Here is an 18,718-nt window from a genome sequence, read left to right as displayed (position 1 = left end):
GTCGTTTGTGCCGTTTTATTATTATTATTATTATTATTATTATTATTATTATTATTATTATTATTTTTAAGGTCACACATACTTGCCTACCTAAGCAACAGTTGAGCTGCTTGACGATCACATGTAAACCCCCTGCTGCTGCGGGTAGTTACATAACGTCTGTTTAGTTCATATCGATAAATGAAACCTTACATTTGTGTTTTTGCATGTTTGAGTTGCACTCAGTCAGATTTCTGACGTGCTGCGTTTGTTTCCATAGCGACGGTGTAACATGCGTGGGTGTCCTGCTACCGAGTGAGACGCGTATTTTGGTTGAGCTGGATTTTAAACGATACTTAACAGGTAAGGATGGACAAAACATGAAAAGGGAAAACTTTACTTTTGTATCAAATAAATAACTTAAAACCCGGATTTTTAATCAAACTTGAGTAAAAATATAAAAGGCACATATTTTAAGAAGGCAAAGGCTGCTTTTGCACCAGTAGGGTTATTTACTAAGGAAAAATAAACTGCCGTAATGTTGTTGCATTAAAGAATTGAGAAAGAAAATATGAAGCGTGTAAAATGATATCCACAGGATAGGTTATTTCATCTATGATGTACTGCTCTAGAACGCCATTTGTACCTATTTGAATTTGGCGATTCGTACATTCATTCATCGATGGTCGGCATCAGTTCGTACAGTAATTCAGCGTACTTGCGTGTCTGGGTTTAAATATAAAGAAATAGATGTGTATAGCGCAATTTCTTTCTGAAATGAGAAAATCTATTATAATTCTAAAACGAATAGGTACGAATTTAAGACAACTTGCAAGCACTGATGAAATATTTTGTGGTGTGTTTATTGGTGCATTTTCCCTTTTTTTAAACTTTAAAATCGTTTCTTTTTATTATTTTTATTCATTTCAGAGTGAATCTTCTACAGGTGGTCTATAATCTTGCTTTAGTCATCAAATTAAACAGTTGCTATGTTCTCTCATCATTGTTGAGTTTTTTGTTCCTTCTCCATCCGTTTTTGTCATGCATGATATGTTATTTATAGATTTACTATGGTCGCTGGTGTGCTTTTCTTTCAGGTATACAACACAAACACCTGAAACGAGAATTACCATTCTAATGATGTCCGATATAACAGTCGGTCTAGACTCCCTCAGCTTCGAATCTGGATTAAGTGAATGTGAAAAACCTTTCCTGTTTCTAAAAGCACGCTATACTGGTCTGGTGCTTTGCTCCTGCGCCCATGCTGCCTTCTTCGTCAAACTAATCCATGCAGTAAGGTATGAAACACTTCCAATTGTGAAGGCTACAGTTATGCCAATGGGCTTTTTTAAAAATAATAATAAAACATATATTTACAATATTGTTAATAGAGATCTGTCACTTAATTACCATTCACTACACATTAACCAAGCTGTTGTTAGAACAAAGATTCTAATGTTTGAATTTCTGCATTTTGTATGATTGTTTTCAATTAATCCCATATGGTTTATTTTGCGGTCCCATTTGTGAGAAAAAAAAAACTGATGATGTAAGTAGCTTATTATCTTTAATAAACATTTATAGATATAAAAAATATATGATATCTATAGCAGTTCTAAACCAACAAACAAAACAACTCAAAATATGTTTCCTCTCTCCTACAGTTTACTGTATTAAATAACAATTAATAAATGCTGTTCTGCCCCCCCCCCCCCCCCCCCCACAGATTAAGAGTGTTAAAGGGACACGGTTCTCTTAGGTCTAAAGTATCCTGTTTGCATCTATCTGCCGATGAGGGCATTCTGAAAGTTGGTGTTCTAGGAGGAGGCCACACTGGAAAACAACTGACAATGGTGCTGCTCCAATTTACAAACCTTCGTCCAGGAAACCTTAAAGTTTCCAGCAGAAGACCGGAGACCTTGGGTAAGAGCATTCATGTCAGCTGTGCTGGAAAACTTGACATAAAACACATTCCTCCAGCCAGCACATCAGTGAAAGGATGTGCTTATGACTCAACACGGATGTACGTTTGGGTGAGCGACGGGCATGGCGCTTTCTGTGAGCAGCCAGCCAGAGTACTGTATGTTCTGAATTGTGCGACGGACTGTTCAGAACTGTTTAGACTCATTTCACTTGAGACCTTATACCATGCCAGCATCCACTGGAGAGGATATTTAGCTTTTACAGTATGATTGATATTGTGATATATTGCTTTTTGGTTTTGGTAATCTATTTAATGCTGTAACTTTACAGATGACCTCAAGATATTAGGGGTGGAATGCTTTTATGACAATCGGCGATTGGCTGCCTGGGCTGATGTTCTTTTTCTCTGCTGCCTTCCCTCTCACTTGTCAAGAGTCTGTGCAGAAATTCAGTCTGAACTCAGCCAGTCCTGCATTGTGTATAGCTTTGTCAGTGCTGTACCTGTGCTCAGGTAAAAAAAAAAAAAAAATCTGCCTTTCTTTTTTTTTACAGTACAATGTATTTAATTCTCAAGTTCTTTAATTTGCAATCATGAAATAATTCTTAGTGCTTAATACAAATTGTCCAATCTCTTTTTTTCAATCCATGGTATAGATTAGAAACTAAATCCTCTATTTATCTGATTGCAGACTCAAGCAGCTATTAGCTCACAGTTCCATCCTGAGGCCAGAGTATACATTTATAGAGGGTGGTTCTGGTAATGTGTGGGAGCAAGTGAGTGATGTAATTGCTTCTCTGAAAGACCCATTGGTGGTAGAGGCCACATGTCCATTGAGGCAGAGTGGTAAGTGCTACAAATCCAAAAGGGCAGCATTTTACTATTAGCTTTTATCAATGGCAAGTTTACTTGTGAGTCATGGTGATTTCAGTGTACATTTTTCTATTAGGTGTTACCCTTTGAAAGTATTACATTGTTGATTTTCATACTTAGCTATCAAAATCATGATTTCCCATGGCAGAGACTTGCTGAGTTATAGAGTTATTCATACAGGTAGGCACACTGAAATTCAAGCACCACATTTGCAGAGATATCATGTTAAACACCTCTTACAACAAAAACATTTAACAATCTTTATGTTTACTTTGAGCTTACTTTTTTTTTTTTTTTACTTCAGATCAAATGCAATTTTATTCAAGAGCTATCAAGAAAAGATGTTACACATTAAATAAAGTTTTATGAAAAATATTAACTTGAGTCCAGGTTTTGTGAATATGGCCCACTCCATCATTTTTTGTATTTTTTTTAACCCCTTTCAGGAGGAATATCTGTCGATAGAAAATGGTTTGCAGCTGTGCTCTACTCTGTCCTGAATGTCTGTAGCCATATGAACATGGATTCCCAGCAGTCTCTGAATACTATCAATGAGTTGTTAATAAAGCAATCGCCAGCACAGAACAAATCAGAAGGCACATTTCTTTTCACCATCCAAAATTTTGTTAATGCAACCTTTGCATCCACTCTCTCTGAGGATGAGTAAGTTTCTAACATAGAAAACATCTATAGTAATAAAGACAAAAGTATCAATGTGAAGTCTGGTACTTTCTTTAAATCAAATAAAAATGCAATTGTGTTGTAAACAGTGCTTAAACATATGGCTATTTTTTGTTTTACATTTACCTTTTTTTAACATTTTTACACAGGCTTGCTTGATGGTCATTAAAGCAATCAAAACTATACCAATTCTATTTTCATTGCATTTAACACTTTAAGGCATGCGATATGTAGTATGAGGACTTCTGTTGCACTGTTGAGTGGGTTGACTGTTTTTTGCCTATTTTAAGTTGACTTTCTGTCTTTTTCTATATGAAGCCCATTCCCCTGGTTCAGCCTCACAGATGTGCTGCTGAAAGACACTCCGCTGTCAAAGATTCTTTCAGAAGATCATTCTTTCCGAGAGCATCTTGCTGCCACGTATTGTGCTGCTCATAGAGTCCCATCTACGGAAAGCGAAGAGACTAAAGAACAGGAAACATCCCTCCAGCTGACCTCATAGTCGCATTACCTCCGTGTGCAGAATGTAACTTGAACTAATGCACCATCATTTAATTTGTTCATTTGAATACATCCTGCAACAGGATTTGAATGACCACATATCCAGCCAGTTGTGACAGTCCTACACTGCTGTTGGTGAGAATCTTGTTGGTGTACAGTACCAGACGTCAGTACTCAATGGCTTTATGTATTTAATGTAGTTGTGTTTTTATGACTACTAAATGCATTCTGCCATAATTATATGATTATATGAATGAATGTAAAGAAACATGTTTGAGGGTTTATCATTTTATAGCTTCTATAGCCATGTGCTTTATTATATTATTATGTTACTGTTATATAAAAAGGAATAACTTGATTTGTACAGTATTTTATTTTCATTGTAGTATAGACTTGACCTCCTAAAATATGAAAAATTAAATAAATAAATAAATAAATAAACCTATAATTCAGCACATTTTTTCCATTCTAGCAAGACCAGAGGTACTGTATATTTATGTAGCTTTTTGGGTCCAGGAGACAAAAAATAAAAAGTAAAAGTGTTCATTGCTATTTTAAATGCTCTCAATATAATGATTTATAATGAACATATTAAGCTAATCATCTCATCTGAGCTGTCTGTTGTATACAGATTCAATTAAAAAAATGTGCACTTTGAGATTTTATTTTGTAAAATCTTTATTTAAAAAATATTTATCATTTGTCATGGATTACAAAAATAAAGATGGCAAATTATGTTTTTTTTTATATCAGGTATCATTTGAAACCATTATTGTATACACAAATTATATATGTCGCACTTGTGCAAATTAAAAAAACACCACAAGGCATAATTAGTAAAAGGACAAGCAGTTTAGATGAAGAACATTACATCATTTATTTTAAGTGTATTCATCTAAGCCCCTTTCTTTCAAAAACTGCATATAAGTAAGAGAATCAGCTGTCGATCCTGTTCGACTCTTTTCCTCTAAAAATAACCGCCTTGGTTCCACGGGGGGCAATGCAATGCTTCGGCTCCCACGGGGGTCCAGAATTTCAAGCAGCTCACGAATGTGACCAGAAATTGCCTTAAAAATACAACGGAGGACTGGTTTTATTTTTCTGAGACATGTAATACAATTCCCACACTAAGGTACCTATAGTATTACTGCTACATTTACACTTGCTATTCCTCCAGGCGTCAGGAAGTGGCATTGTAGATGGACAAATACATTATCTGAACGCTGTATGTAGTTCTGACCAGCTTTGACCTGCACAGTAACAAAGGCAAACAAAATCAAGCATCCACTACAGCAATGTGCTACTCTGAACATAGATGGGGGCTTCAGTGTGAAGCGTGACCATCATGGTATACATTAGCAAACCTTCGAACCCTGAAACTAGGAGCTTTTATTAATCTATTGATTTTTTTTCCAACAAAAAAGGGGCTATCGATTTGAAAAACTGGGCTAATTAAAAAAGGGGGCTATCGATGCCAAAAACTGGGCTACTTTTCAAAAAAAGAGGCTAATTACAGAATAGTAGCCAGATCTCCAGATTTGCAACCCTATATAAACTAGCAACAAAGGCAGAGCAAACAGCACACACACAAAAAAATGATTGCAGCAGAATCGAGCGTGTTATGAGGGAGTTAGACACTTTTTAAAAACTTTTTAATGGCTCTGCTGTGGGATAGGTGTATCGATAAATACTCCAGAGTGAGCTCCAAATCATTTGTATTGCAATGAAACTACAAAAATCCGTACCTTCATATCTTTGAAGTCTGTGACTCCAAGTCTGGGAAGTGTGGCGCAATTAACCAAGATTAATTTTCTACCATTGATATAGTTTTCTGTGAAACATGCCTGGGAGAACAAACACATTTGTATTTACTCTTTTAATATAGAAAAGGTGATGATGATAGTGGCAATGTGTTTTTAGTTCACACACTTTGAACTATATTATATTCTCAGTTACATAACACACCTGTTATTTCTTGTCAATATGATATGTATTTTATTACAATTTTCAATTCACGTAAAAAATAAAATATTAAAATATTTAAAAAAAAAACTTAAAATATATTCACCGTATACTGTTGATATCCTAAAGATTCTATCCATTTAGAGACGTCCTCACAGCTCCAGTTCATAAAGGCAGACATCTTGATTGTGTACTTGTAACCATGGGAACCTCTATAGCAACGTGGAATGCACGTCACTGTCTACTTTCGACGTGCTTGGAAAGTCAAACACTAGAAAGTGTTTGTTCTCTTACTATTGGCAAAGTCACATAAGTTAACATTATTTTACGATAACGGCGACATATTGTTCACCAATTAGGTCTTGAAAGACATCACAATGCATAGTTTACATTTTAATTGTATTTGATTTATATCGCCTTTTCAATACCGCAGTATCTCAAAGCGCTTTACATGTCGGCTAAAACAGAACACAAGTGCTGTATCAAAAATGATAAGAAAGATTGTTAAAACACAAAAATCACAACATAAACGAATGAAATAAATAAAAACAATTATGTTTGTAACAACAACTACAAAAACAACTGTAACAATAACACAACATATTTATAGATTTTAATAGTGCTATGTGCGAGTTTTACAACTATATTTGCCTAAATTGTTGCTGCAAATATTATAAAACAGAATACTTGCTATTCATACGAAAAACGGTGTTCTCTAATAAATGTAATGCTATAATAACTATGTTGCGCCACAACAACCTATAGTTCTCAACCCGTTCGACAATTTCCGTTCTTTTCCGACCTATGACGGAAGTCTGCGTTTTGCTCACAGCTCACAACGCCTCTTTGTTTACTGTATTTCCGATGTCGAGTCTACCTGCTGCTGCAGCGACTGTATTTCCTAGAGCCAGATTTGGTCCCCCCGCGGTCGGGTCGATTATTGTGTCGGATCCGCTTTGCTCCGAGTCAGTACCGACCGACAGCTCAGGTAAACATCGAAACCGCAGTTTTTTATTTGATGAAAATAAGGAAGACATTTCCGGATACAAATTATTAGAAAAGAAAACTTGACACAACGTAATGAATACCTAAATCTATTTTTTTCAAAGCAATTAGTAAATAGTATACCGAGATTAAAAATACATTAAAAAAAAAAAAACCTCTGTTAAATAGAGCAACAATCCGGGCACCATCCCAATCTCTCTCTTTATTTTATTTGCAAGGACCGGTTTTTTTTTTTTTGTTTTTTTTTTTTTAAACCACATGATGCATGTGATGTGTATCCTGTCACTGTGTGCGTGTTAATTCTAAATGTAAAACGTAGCATTGCTTAGTGCTTAGAGTGATGCTTTGTTGCATTAAGTCTTTTTTGCATTTTATTTTATTTTATTTTATTTTATTTTATTTTACTGCCAACTTGCACAGTAGATCTAAAAAGGTCACAGCTGGTGGTAAGGCTGTGATTTGCACTGGTTTGCATGTTTTTAGAATGCGGGTTAAGCTTAGCCTATAATACTGTGCATTCATGTGCGCGCTAAATCACACAACTAAAACATGTATTTAACGACGTAAAATGAGAGTCTGTTGCGTTAGATATTGTTTATAGCCCATTTCTTATTAAAATGAAGGTTTGCTTTGGTACTGTTTCAACTACAGTACACCAGACAAGGGCAAATAGACCTCCAAGAAAAAGCTTTTCAATTGTGGGGACTTTTTGTGAAGATTCTATGATTGAGTGTTTAAGTTTATCACTGAGAAAATGTATGCTATTCATTTTAATTTTTTTTTTTTTTTTAAGAGATGGAAAATGTAGATATGAGTTCGGAGGTGCAGTCTCGGTTAGCTGCGCTGTCCGTCTCCTCCTTCCCAGGAATAACTTCGGAGAGCTGCCAGCACGGCTCCCAGGAGAGGTAACTGTCCACTGCTGGGTTTCACTTTTCTTTTAGCCTTGAAGATATCTTTTATTTAAGATATTTAAACTTGGATGCAACATCCTGTTTTCAGCGATTTTCGTGTTATGTGGTTACTTAGAAGTTTGTATTAATCAGACACACCTTCACCTAGCAAAGAAAACATAATGTAAAACTTGGGATGTAGTAAGATGAGCCTCAGTTTCATCCCTGTTAGTATTTATCTTGTGCAGTTTATACTGTAATTGTGAGACTGTGGAAAGGCTCGGAACACTTATTTGACTGCTGAGAAAAAGGTAAACCCTTCAGCATCTCTATCAATCTCTCAAATTATTCTCTCAAATCATTTAAAACAATCTCCTGCGAATGCCCCTGTTTGCTGCACAAAGGGTTTGTATAGTAACTGCGTTGTGATGTTTACTGTCTGTTCTCTCATGAGACTTCAAAGCACTGAGACATTACAGCCTCCTGAGAGCACCTGCAGCACTGAGCAGCAAACCACCGAGGTGAATGATCCGAGTCTATTCAGCCAGCCACAGCTCTCTGCAGAGGTAAGCAGGCTTGACATGAGGACGTCTGTACTTGTACGCCTGCTTTTTAAAAGTCAGGATTACCATAAATCCATTGACAGTGCAGCAGTTAACAGCAGTCCATTACTTGTCTTGTTGCATTTCTGCCTTGGAGAAATAAGAAAGTTAAAGCACGTTTTTCAGTGAAGTTCTCAGTGTGGTTGACTTGAACAAGTGCGATGGATTCTTTTTCAGAAGACCCAAGAAGGCCGTGCCAGCTCCAGTCACCCGCTCACCACCCAAAATTCCCTCGGTGACTCCGCGGTGATCCACTCAGACCACAATGGTGTGGCAGAAGCGGGACCCGAGGCTCCGTTAGAGGATGAGAAAGGTGAGCTTCACTGCCCTGTCACCTTTACACAGCCTGTGCAAGCTTCTGTGCTTGTTTGTCCCCTTTTTAGACGCTTACAGTGGTGTATTTGCACAGTATTTAACCATGATTTCCCCATGCTTATACAGTGGATTTTACTGGGCTTTACCGTTATTCCCAATGCTTTCCATGCTTGCCTGTGCTTTTCCATGCTTCCACAATTCTTTTGTTTTGCTTCACTTTTCTATGCATTTACCACTGTTTACCTTGGTAAACCTTTCTAAAGGTCTTCAGTCAATGCATCTGCGTGTTCTCTTCCCCCTGCAGTTCAGTTGCCCCCACTGGCACCCCCCTTGACCTGGACCTTACCGGTCATCAAGGAGTTCAAGGCGAAGCTGCGACTGGAGGAGGCGGCGGTGCTGACGGTGTACCGCGGAGACGTGGTGACGGTTCGTGTGCCGACTGTCCCGGAGGGGAAGCGGCTGTGCTGGGAGTTTGCCACCGATAACTACGACATCGGCTTCGGGATTTACTTCGACTGGATGCCTGTGACGAGCCGAGTGATCACTGTGCAGGTCAGCGAGTCGAGCGACGACGAAGACGATGAAGGGGAGGTGGAAGGTCAGTGCAGGCCCTGAGCTGAAAATCTGCCATCACCTGAGTTATGAAAGCAGGACCCTCCCTCCTTTTTACAGACAGGAAAATGCACTTGTGTATAATGTTATTGTTCCATACCTACACAAAGGGACCTGTTTGTATTATATAAATAGTGGCAGTACTTAGATACCCATGTTGCTGATACATAAGTTTGAGCCCTTCCAGGTTTTAGTCTCTTTTCCAACTTGTAAAATGTATTTGTCTTCTTGAACCTCAAAGAGCACTTTCTTTTCACAAGGACTGGATTTTAACAAACTGTATGTTTTGTTTATATATTACATAGTATTCAAAAAAAGGTTTAGGAAGTTAAACTAAAAGCTAAATCCACTAATAATGTCACAGTTTACCGGTAGTTGTTGTCTTTATAAACTGCAGTAAAATCTTTTGTTTTACAGTTCCCCTGTGATGGCCTTTCTACTGAAGTAATGTTGCAGTAGTTCTTTTTTTTGTGACTAATCTTAGTTTCCATCTCTTATTGCAGGCTCTGTAAGTTCAGGAGATATAGAAAGTGGATCGAAAGCCTGCCCTGTCTCTCACCTAGGTGAGATTTTACCAGTGTACCGACAAGACAGCCACTTAGCGGTGCAGGCTGGCCATCACGAATACCCTGGTGAAGGAATGTACCTGCTCAAGTTCGACAACTCCTACTCGCTGTGGAGAAATAAAACTCTTTACTACCGTGTATATTACAGTGATTGAGACCAGAGCAGCGGATTGATGATGAATGTTTTGAAAGATCTATTTTTATGTGTCGTGAAATAGCGTGTATGAAGCAGGGGTAGGTGCAGTGTATATTTTGTTTTAATTTCTCAAATAATTGTTGTGATGGTATATTACCGTAACTGTACTAGAGACTTCAAATAGAACCACAAAGTTGATCTGATATAGGAAATCATTGCTGTTTTTAGAAACAGCTTTCAGAAGTAAATGATTATCCTGCTAGATCAGTATTTAGTCTAGAGACCCGTGTCCTCGGTTTCAGTTTTGCGCTAATGAGACAGATCCTGACTGCATAAACAGGGTTGGTTTGACACGTCTGAGCTGCAGAGGAAGGAAAGGCTTCTGCACACAGCATTCATTAGCACACTCAAGAGCTATAGAACCTGAGAGGCTGTGATGGATTTCTTCTTATTTTTATAATGTTTGCAACCCCCCCCCCCCCCCCCCCGAGAGGTTTTCAATGGCTCTACTGAAATACTGTGTTTTTGTTTGTTTTGTTAGATCTCTGTTAAAGTATCTATCTGACTATGAGTTCAGGAGCTCCTCTTTAGGTTTGCTTGCCTGCTGTAGACTATGTAATTTAGGCTAGATCGGCCAATGTGCCTTTATATAAGACAATACCAGCACCCTCTGTTGCACAGCAATGGATTTTCAGCAAAACAAAAGGAAACTTGATCCATTGTAGCAGATTACAAGATGATGCTGGGTCTTCTTTTTAAGATGACGATCTGTCTATGTTACAAATATTTATGGCAGACTTACCAAAAAAACCCACAGTATTTAAATACCGTATTCCTTTGAATTTAAGACGCAGCCCAAATTTCCCACCCTCAATTTGAGGAAAAAATAAAACATCAAATAAATATGCATTTACAAAGATACAACCTCAATTACGCATAGAGGCAGTTTGCAGCCGTCTGCTGTCACACAGAGCATTACAGTTATGTGCTGCTTCTCATTTCCAGTCGTGATTACTCACACCTGTTTTTCTCCCAGTTTGTGAACTGTGGTATTGCTTGGCATGTCGAAAAATATGGGGGTCTGATCAGCATTTCCGATCTGTCCAAGCTGGTACTGTTTGTTAGAAACACTGAAATTCCACAGGAAGCTAATGGTGCTTCTTTGAAAATGACTGCGTGTATGTCATGGATGATTCGAGATCGGGTAGTAACATTTTGGTTAATCTTTTCTTGGCAGTAAGTCACGTTGCTGTTGTACTCGGGTAGTCAGGTCTTTTGTTGCCGATTTTAATATATGCATAACTGTACTCGAAATTAAGACACAGGCTATTTTCGAGAAGCGAAAAATGACTCAAAAAGTGCATCTTAAATTCGAAGGAATATGGTAATTGCAATGAGAACCACTAAGAATAAAAAGGAAAGGGTAAGAAAACAGCATTAGAAGTGAAGTAATAGGATGCCTCTGTAAGGTGACCCCCTCCATAGTGGTCTGACCTCAAACCAGACTTGCATTAGTTAGCAATCTGAGGTGTTTATTTAATGATTTCTGGGCGTGCATGCTTGTTTCATTGATTTAATGCTGCTGTACAGAAAGTACTTTTTTTTTTAACCAGTGAGATATTTTAATTAGGCCTACAAATTCATGGTTTAAAAACTGCTTCTGTCAAATCTGAGAGAAAAGAGAGAAGTCCCCTGTCCATCTATTCCATTTATGCCACTTTTCAATACAAACCTCATAACATATTATTATTTTATTTTGTTTGTATGCTTTCATAACTGAATAAAGCACCCCATTGCACTGTTTTTTAATTTGGAAGCCAACAAAAGAATCCTCTCAATTTGTTGCATAAAATCATACAGCTATATCTCCTGTTCCTTTCTCTTCAGCTGCTGTTACCAAGCTTGCCATTCAGCGAATTCAAGCTTTTTAACAGGCGTTCACCAACAGCAGGACACCCTGTTTCTGTGTATGCTCTTTTTGGCATTGGGGGTGCAGGCTATCCTTTAATTTGTTGTGTGTTTCTTTTTAAGTTATTATTTATAAAGAAAGCCTATTTAGAGAACCCAGATACTGTTACCCTTCTGTGTATACCTCTGTGTTTTTGTCAGTCTTGCGATGTTTCTAGAAGATGATATTTGGTATATATATGGGGCCTTATTTTCAAAGCATTTACTCCAGTCCTGAATTTTACAAAACTAGACCCAAACAACTATGCTATATATTGCAAGCCCTTTGAAGCACTCTCAAGGTGTCTTTGTTTCTCATTTTATAACATTAACATGAATTTCTCCTTTAAAAAAAAATAGGAGTTAATTAAAGAATGAAGGAATCCTTTTGAAAATATGGCCCATAAAGTGTCTGGTCATTGATGCATTTTAACCAAATTGAATGCATTTAGTTAGAGAAGAGAATATGTGGTTTCCAAATACATACAGAAGCAAAAGACTTCAAATATCAGTCAAGCTTCAAAATATCCCTCTATAAAATCCCAGGCTAGTGTTGACTGTGATTTCTATGAAACCCTAAACAAGCCATCTGTTACCAGTTCTTTGATTGAATCTGCTAATATGAAAACTGTTAGCTTTGTACTATAATATGTTATATTCCATCTTGCAGTACAATGAATCGTTCAAAATATATACATTAAGGTCAATATGCATTAATAAAACTGTATGTTGTGTTTGAACTGTTAATATAAGATGATTATTACTAGCCTGGCACATTATAACCAAAATATGTTTGTTTTGTTTATTTGAATATACATTAAAGCACTAAATGATTCCAGTATATATTCTTGTAATATACATTATATGAATTGAATATGTATAATATTTTTCTGTAATTAAAACGTAATAGTTTCGTTGTATATCAAAAAAGAAAAACGCTGGCTAATGTACTTGGCATGCATTCCTGTTGGTTGTAAAAGGTATGGTATGGGACAAGGAAACAACGTTATAACCTGCTTTGCTTCTAGTTTCTGAATTGATGATTGAGTGTTTGAAGTTATGGATAAATTAATAGTAGGTTGTTCCATGCAGGGTGGTTCGGTGGTTAGTGCTGCTGCCTCACAGCTCCAGGGTCCTGTGTTCAATTCCAGCCTCAGGTCTGTCTGTGTGGAGTTTGCATGTTCTCCCTGTGTTCGTGTGGATTTTCTCCGGGTAGTCCGGTTTCCTCCTACAGTCCAGAGACATGGTGGATTGGCCTCTCTAACTTGTCCCTTAGTTCCCCTGCGATGGACTGGCGTCCCATCCAGGGTGTAGTCCTGCCTAGCACCCTGTGTCTGCCAGGTTAGGCTCCAGCTCACCGCGACCCTCTATAGCAGGGGTGCCCAATCCTGGTCCTGGAGGGCCGATGTCCCTTCTGGTTTTTGTTCCAACTGTACACCAAATTGCTTAATTGGACCAATTAAGCTTCTAATAAGTGCTTGATTGGTCCAATTAAGTAATTTAGGGGGCAGTTGGAACAAAAGCCAGGAGGACACCGGCCCTCCAGGACCAGGATTGGGCACCCCTGCTCTATAGGATTAAGTGGTTACATATAATGGATGGATGGATTTTCCATGCAAATATTGCACAGGGTTACAACAGCTCAGCTGAGAAATCATATTTCTGTTAGAACCTATATTTATTGAAAAATGTCAATTAAAATATTTTTAAAAAACCAATGAGCAGAAACTACATACATATTTTTTATTTTTTTGCATCAGGTCGTTAAACGTTCATTTATCACATTTTTGTAAAATAATACTGCTAATGTTACAGAATGGTTCATTTCAGGACCCAAAAGTGCGCCGAAGTTGTTTTGTTACTGGTTTTGCTACGTCTTAATGTATTTTGGTGAAGATATTTTGATAGATCTTGCCCTCTCTGTTAACAGTTTAAAATAACTAAACATAATTAGCTTCTACTTTTACTTTCTCTTTTACCAGAGATTGGCTCATGTTACGTTTATCTGTGCTTGCAGTCTTGTTAATCATGCACAGCGTGTGAGAAGCCACTCACAATGAGACTGTTGCAGGCGGTGAGCAAACAGGCGAGTTCTGTTCTGAGTTGGGATGTTGCTGTACCCAAGATCAGTACCCTTTACCTTGTCCTTGCTGCACTTTCTTAGGTCTTGTCAGCCTTTACGGTTCTGCAACAGAATACAACGCTGTACATCTCAGGCTGTTTTAGCAAAGCGCTGTAACAATGTAAATGTTGTTTCTTGCTTTTTACACAAACACACTAGGTACGTCTATCATTTGTCGTTCTGCTTGTAAAAGTATTGTACAAACGCCTGTTCTTTTTATGACATTCTTTCCTTTGATAAAGATCCTGCTTCTCATTCTTCCACATTGGAAAGAGATCTTGCATGGTTTCCCCAATGCAACTTCACCAATAATGTGCTCTGTGAATTCATGCAATACGTCCTCATGTTTTTTAATGTTCAACAACATTGGGAATAAAGTTGCTGTTGCGAATACACTTGTGTTTTACCATTTGCCAATAATATTGAATACATACATTATTGAATACATACATTAGTACTTTCCCTCGGTGTGGGGAAAGGGAAACACTCATGTTAGTTGTACGTTTACGTTATTCTTTATCAATATTACTGATGCTGTGGTATTGTAGCAAGAACTGGCACAACTTTAATACACAGAGTGACCAGAGGGATACTGGTGGTTGACAAGAAACAGGAAACGCAAAAGGCATAGTTCTCCAGTTCTGTTTTGAATGTTCATAAACTACAGTTTTTCATGATAATACACAGCATTGGTTCTGCTAGAAAATAAAAATAACAAACACTGATAAAACTACTATGGGAAAATCTTTCTGCATGTTCTAAAGTACTATTAGGACTTGTTATGTCTATGAAACTATGTTGTGCATTTTTTTTCACAGATTACAGTTGAAGGCCCACGCTGTATAATTTTAGTTTTTTAATTTATACCTCAGGGATTTCATCACCGTTTCTTTGATGACGAAAGGGTTGCAATAACAATATAACTTCAATGGGAATTCGCCGTTTTTTCCCAGATTGTAGCTCATTAAGCCTGGTGTCTCATCGGGACTAGCTGTAGCACGTGGAGATTTGTTTTTATAATACGAAATAAACACCAGACTTTTAACGTATTCCCTCAACCTTTTGCATTTTTAGCGAATTTGAAAACACTGGAAAGCACTGGACAATGCATTCTATAGTCTCACTATTAGCTATTTACAAAATAAATGCGCAAATATACCTGCATATTATTAATTTTATTCCTGGCCAACAATGCTGAAATAAATATAATGCAATAATTAACTGCCAGTGTTGACTCAATCAGAGACTATTCTTGTAAGATGGTTAGAGGGTAAACAGCTGGTTTTAATTCTGAAATAATCACGCACGAGAGGCAGAGATTGATTCAGTGAAGTGCTAACGTTAACGTTTTAATTAAGAAGTGAAAGACCTTGTTTGCACAGGCAGCTGAAACGTAAAGAAAACAACATACTCGCCTGGGTCTTGATTTACTGCGGATGTGGAAGACGTTAGTGGTATTTTTATGAAATGGGTAAAGTGAGTTTTTATGTCCTCTGGTCCCTTCGTGACGCTCCCCGACAGCTGATCAGGTAAATGTTATTCTGTTTTTAAACACACCTCTCTCTGTTACGGCACAAACCTGATAGTTTATGAGGTGAAACCACAGGCCCGTTCTGTAGGGCTGAACGAAAGGTTTATGCATTCGCTTATTTTATCTACTACCCGAGACCTTGTTTAGTTTGCTTTTCTTTTAGTTTGTTAACTGCATGCACCTCCCCCTGTACCTTGTTATATTATTGGTTGCAGTTTATTTCAACGCAGCAATTGTATGTGGTGAGTGTAGAACCAGCCAAAATCCCGGCTTCACCTCTTATTTCATTTTCATTTTTCTGTTTGCCAGTATACTGGACAAATACATGAATTAATTTATGTTAAAATGGAATAAATAAATAAATAAAAATCCTCACAAATAAAATGCTATCGGGCAAGCAAACTGTCAATTATTTTGAGGAAGTTCAATCCAACATCCCTCTCAACTGCAAAATGGCTATTGCCACTTATTTGGAATAATTATGAAAAAAAAATCAGTCATAAGGTAATATTTGAGTATGCTATGTTCTAAATTAAAGCTACCATACTCTAAATGTAAACTTGCATTGCATAATCAGGTACTGAGAACAGGGTTTTCAATTCCGGTTCCAGTTCCCGTTCCCATTTCCTTGTAATCAATTCCAACACCTCACTGATCAAAATTGCAATTCGCAGTTTTCTGTTCAAATGAGCTTCTATGAATGGCAACACGTTACTTAAACCGAGTCACTGTTTGGCAATTAAATTGGATCCAAATGAAAGCAGTTGAAAAACCACAACAATTATTATGTCTAAAATATCAATTGGAAATTGGAATTGAAAAACATGAATTGACCCCAACCCTGACCCCAACTCTAAAATGCCATTCTCTGCAGTAAATTCAACCGGCTCTGCTACCAGTCTCGGGTACCCTTGCCATTGCCAAATCAGCTAGTGGTGTTTAGCCTTGGAGACTGGAGGTCTTATTTGAGAGACACCAGCATCACAGTAGAGGTGTCTGTCAGTCCAGATGTGACGCCCCAGAAGATAGGAAGGTTGTCAGCTGAAACAAGGTATGCAATGGAGCCCTTCTACTCGCATATATATATATATTGCATGCATCTCTTTGCAACTGCAAAACCTAAGGAACCCAAGCTGTAGTGCCCCAGCAATGAGCCCAGCCTGGGTAAGTCTAATCTCGCATGACCCCCCTGATGCTTTAACTAGGTGACGGTGGGACCCCCAACTCAGTTCTAACTCCGTACTTCGCACTGTTGTAATGATATACTCGTTCTGTCTAAAGGTGTCTGGTGTGGGAGGGAGACTGCAATTCTAATTGGTGGAGAGGGTAGAGAGCAGAAGCACTGCAAAGACTCCCTGTGGAAACTTGAAATCGGTATGCACTGCAGTAGAAAATATGTTTTATACATCAGTAATAGGCATGAGGATCTTTTCAGCTCTGAAACTCTTCTTTACTCCTCTCTTAGCCTTGGTAATGTCCTTGCTTTGGTCTTCAGTAGACACATGAGAAACGAGTCTATCCTTTGATCAATTGCATATTAGAAATGGTTGCATATTACCATTTGTACTATGCAGATCTACATAAAAGATCAACTCCTAAAGTGGATGTGATATGACCAGAGTGAAAACCAAAGAAAGCGTAATGTTTTTTTTTCAGAGCCATTTTTCATGGCAATATCCAGTAGTATTTCTTTCTTTCCACGATGCCTGTTTCACAGCTCTGACAAATGCCTTGTTCTTGTTTGGTGTAGATAATGATTTTTGGTTCCCAATGGACTCTTCTGTCTCTGGCCCCACTCCGCCCTGTTCTCGGGGTCACTCAGCCACGTACGACCCCGAATCGAAGCGCATTTATGTTTATGGTGGGGTGAAGGATGGCAAGCGTTACAGTGACATATACATGCTGAACACTTTAACATGGAAATGGTCTCTCATACCTGTGAGTATATTTCTGAATCTGCAGCTTTACTTGCATTGGTAAGTTAGAACATTGCACCAAAAATAAAATAAATAAAACCCTATTTGCTATAATTTGATTGTGTCTTTTGCCCATCTAGCAGCATACTTTAAATTAAAAAAATCATTTTGTTCAAATTGTAAATAAAAAATTGCATATACCTTCTACAACTAGAATGCCCACATACATTTTGACAGGTTCTGATGGGAGTGTTTTTTGGCTATTTTTAATTACAAATATTTGAAAGCATTAACTAATGCATTTTAAAAATGTCAGTTTTGCATTTTTTTTTTTTTTTTTTTTGGAATTGATTACAAAATGTATCATCATATCGGATAACTCCAAATATAAAGATATAATGTTTGTTGGTTTTGCTTTCAGGCAAAAGGTAAAATCCCTACACTGGCTTATCACAGTGCAACAATCTATAAAAGGGAGCTGTTTGTCTTTGGAGGCATCTTCCCAAATCTTTCGCCTGAAGGGAAAGCTCCCAGTAACGCACTCTATATATTTAACCCGGAGTATGAAATCTGGTACCAGCCTATTGTGGAAGGAGAGAAGCCACTGCCCAGATTCAATTGTAATGTAACTAAATGTTTGTTTGAAATTAAAATGTCACTGGGTGATTTTGTATTATTTATGTTGAAAAACCTTGTGCATTGGGTTTAAATAATTACGATGGGTGAGATCACAAAGAGAAAAAGAATGTACAGAACTGTAATTGCACAATAGCTGTATCGACAGAAGAATGGCAGAAGGGTTTAATGTTTGAGTATTTTAGTCATATCTGTATTAAACTATTTTTTTTTTCTAACCATCCATTGGTAATGTATGAAGATTTTGAAGCTAGTGCTTTACCTAGAAACTGTAATCTGCATTTTTGTGTAGTATTGATCTCGACATGTTTTCACCTTGAGAAATCTTGTGGAGCTCCACCCAGTCACACCACTGACAGTGGTGAAAGTTTATCAGTGGACTGTACTAACTTGACACTTTTTGTTGTATAAAAATAACATTCATTTTTAAAATATATATCTTTGTTTTCTTGTATCTCCTCACTTTAAAATGTATTTCAAAATTATAGCCATCAACTCAATTCCCTCGGATTCTGAAACTCAA

The 18,718-nt window shown here is 37.5% G+C and overlaps 3 protein-coding genes and 1 long non-coding RNA gene across 5 annotated transcripts; 3 read left to right on the top strand and 1 right to left on the bottom strand.

The window, feature by feature from the left end:
- The first annotated feature begins 53 nt into the window (after positions 1–53).
- LOC117421870 (NADP-dependent oxidoreductase domain-containing protein 1-like) lies at positions 54–4,580 on the top strand. Its single transcript, XM_034906020.2, has 7 exons — positions 54–342; positions 1,077–1,277; positions 1,706–1,902; positions 2,233–2,413; positions 2,592–2,746; positions 3,220–3,436; positions 3,773–4,580. The coding sequence occupies exons 2-7, from the start codon at positions 1,117–1,119 to the stop codon at positions 3,954–3,956; spliced, it is 1,095 nt and encodes a 364-aa protein (XP_034761911.2). The 5' UTR covers positions 54–342; positions 1,077–1,116; the 3' UTR covers positions 3,957–4,580.
- An 85-nt stretch (positions 4,581–4,665) lies between these two features.
- LOC117395438 (uncharacterized) lies at positions 4,666–6,570 on the bottom strand. The gene is made up of 3 exons (XR_004543557.3): positions 6,024–6,570; positions 5,701–5,799; positions 4,666–5,022 (listed from the first exon to the last, which is right to left on the bottom strand). It is a non-coding gene; the product is annotated as an uncharacterized LOC117395438 (long non-coding RNA).
- A 151-nt stretch (positions 6,571–6,721) lies between these two features.
- Positions 6,722–12,824, top strand: LOC117418449 (protein TMED8-like). Of its 2 annotated transcripts, none has more exons than XM_034031524.3 (6): positions 6,722–6,905; positions 7,716–7,827; positions 8,267–8,378; positions 8,592–8,727; positions 9,034–9,327; positions 9,845–12,824. In XM_034031524.3, exons 1-6 carry the CDS (start codon positions 6,722–6,724, stop codon positions 10,060–10,062), a joined length of 1,056 nt encoding a protein of 351 aa, XP_033887415.3. In that variant the 3' UTR covers positions 10,063–12,824. The 2 variants fall into 2 exon arrangements, with proteins under 2 accessions (XP_033887415.3, XP_034761368.2); XM_034905477.2 differs by lacking the exon at positions 6,722–6,905 and adding an exon at positions 7,217–7,368.
- A 2,755-nt stretch (positions 12,825–15,579) lies between these two features.
- On the top strand, positions 15,580–18,631 carry LOC131697651 (actin-fragmin kinase-like). The gene is made up of 4 exons (XM_058988188.1): positions 15,580–15,583; positions 16,925–17,017; positions 17,394–17,581; positions 17,981–18,631. The coding sequence occupies exons 1-4, from the start codon at positions 15,580–15,582 to the stop codon at positions 18,266–18,268; spliced, it is 573 nt and encodes a 190-aa protein (XP_058844171.1). The 3' UTR covers positions 18,269–18,631.
- Positions 18,632–18,718: the final 87 nt, after the last annotated feature.

The sequence above is a fragment of the Acipenser ruthenus genome, chromosome 15 (genome assembly GCF_902713425.1).
Source record: "Acipenser ruthenus chromosome 15, fAciRut3.2 maternal haplotype, whole genome shotgun sequence".
In the NCBI taxonomy this organism is placed as follows: Eukaryota; Metazoa; Chordata; class Actinopteri; order Acipenseriformes; family Acipenseridae; genus Acipenser; species Acipenser ruthenus.
Note: the sequence above shows the minus strand (reverse complement) of the source record. Positions and strands in the feature narration are given on the sequence as shown.

Coding starts and splice junctions, on each gene's coding strand:
- LOC117421870 (XM_034906020.2), top strand. CDS start 1,117: ATGATGTCCGATATAACAGTCGGTCTAGACTCCCTCAGCTTCGAATCT. Junction 1,278..1,705: donor AAACTAATCCATGCAGTAAG/GTATGAAACACT, acceptor CCCCCCCCACAG/ATTAAGAGTGTTAAAGGGAC. Junction 2,747..3,219: donor ATGTCCATTGAGGCAGAGTG/GTAAGTGCTACA, acceptor AACCCCTTTCAG/GAGGAATATCTGTCGATAGA.
- LOC117418449 (XM_034031524.3), top strand. CDS start 6,722: ATGACGGAAGTCTGCGTTTTGCTCACAGCTCACAACGCCTCTTTGTTT. Junction 7,828..8,266: donor CAGCACGGCTCCCAGGAGAG/GTAACTGTCCAC, acceptor TTCTCTCATGAG/ACTTCAAAGCACTGAGACAT. Junction 8,728..9,033: donor TCCGTTAGAGGATGAGAAAG/GTGAGCTTCACT, acceptor TTCCCCCTGCAG/TTCAGTTGCCCCCACTGGCA.
- LOC131697651 (XM_058988188.1), top strand. Junction 17,018..17,393: donor CCTGTGGAAACTTGAAATCG/GTATGCACTGCA, acceptor TGTTTGGTGTAG/ATAATGATTTTTGGTTCCCA. Junction 17,582..17,980: donor GGAAATGGTCTCTCATACCT/GTGAGTATATTT, acceptor TTTTGCTTTCAG/GCAAAAGGTAAAATCCCTAC.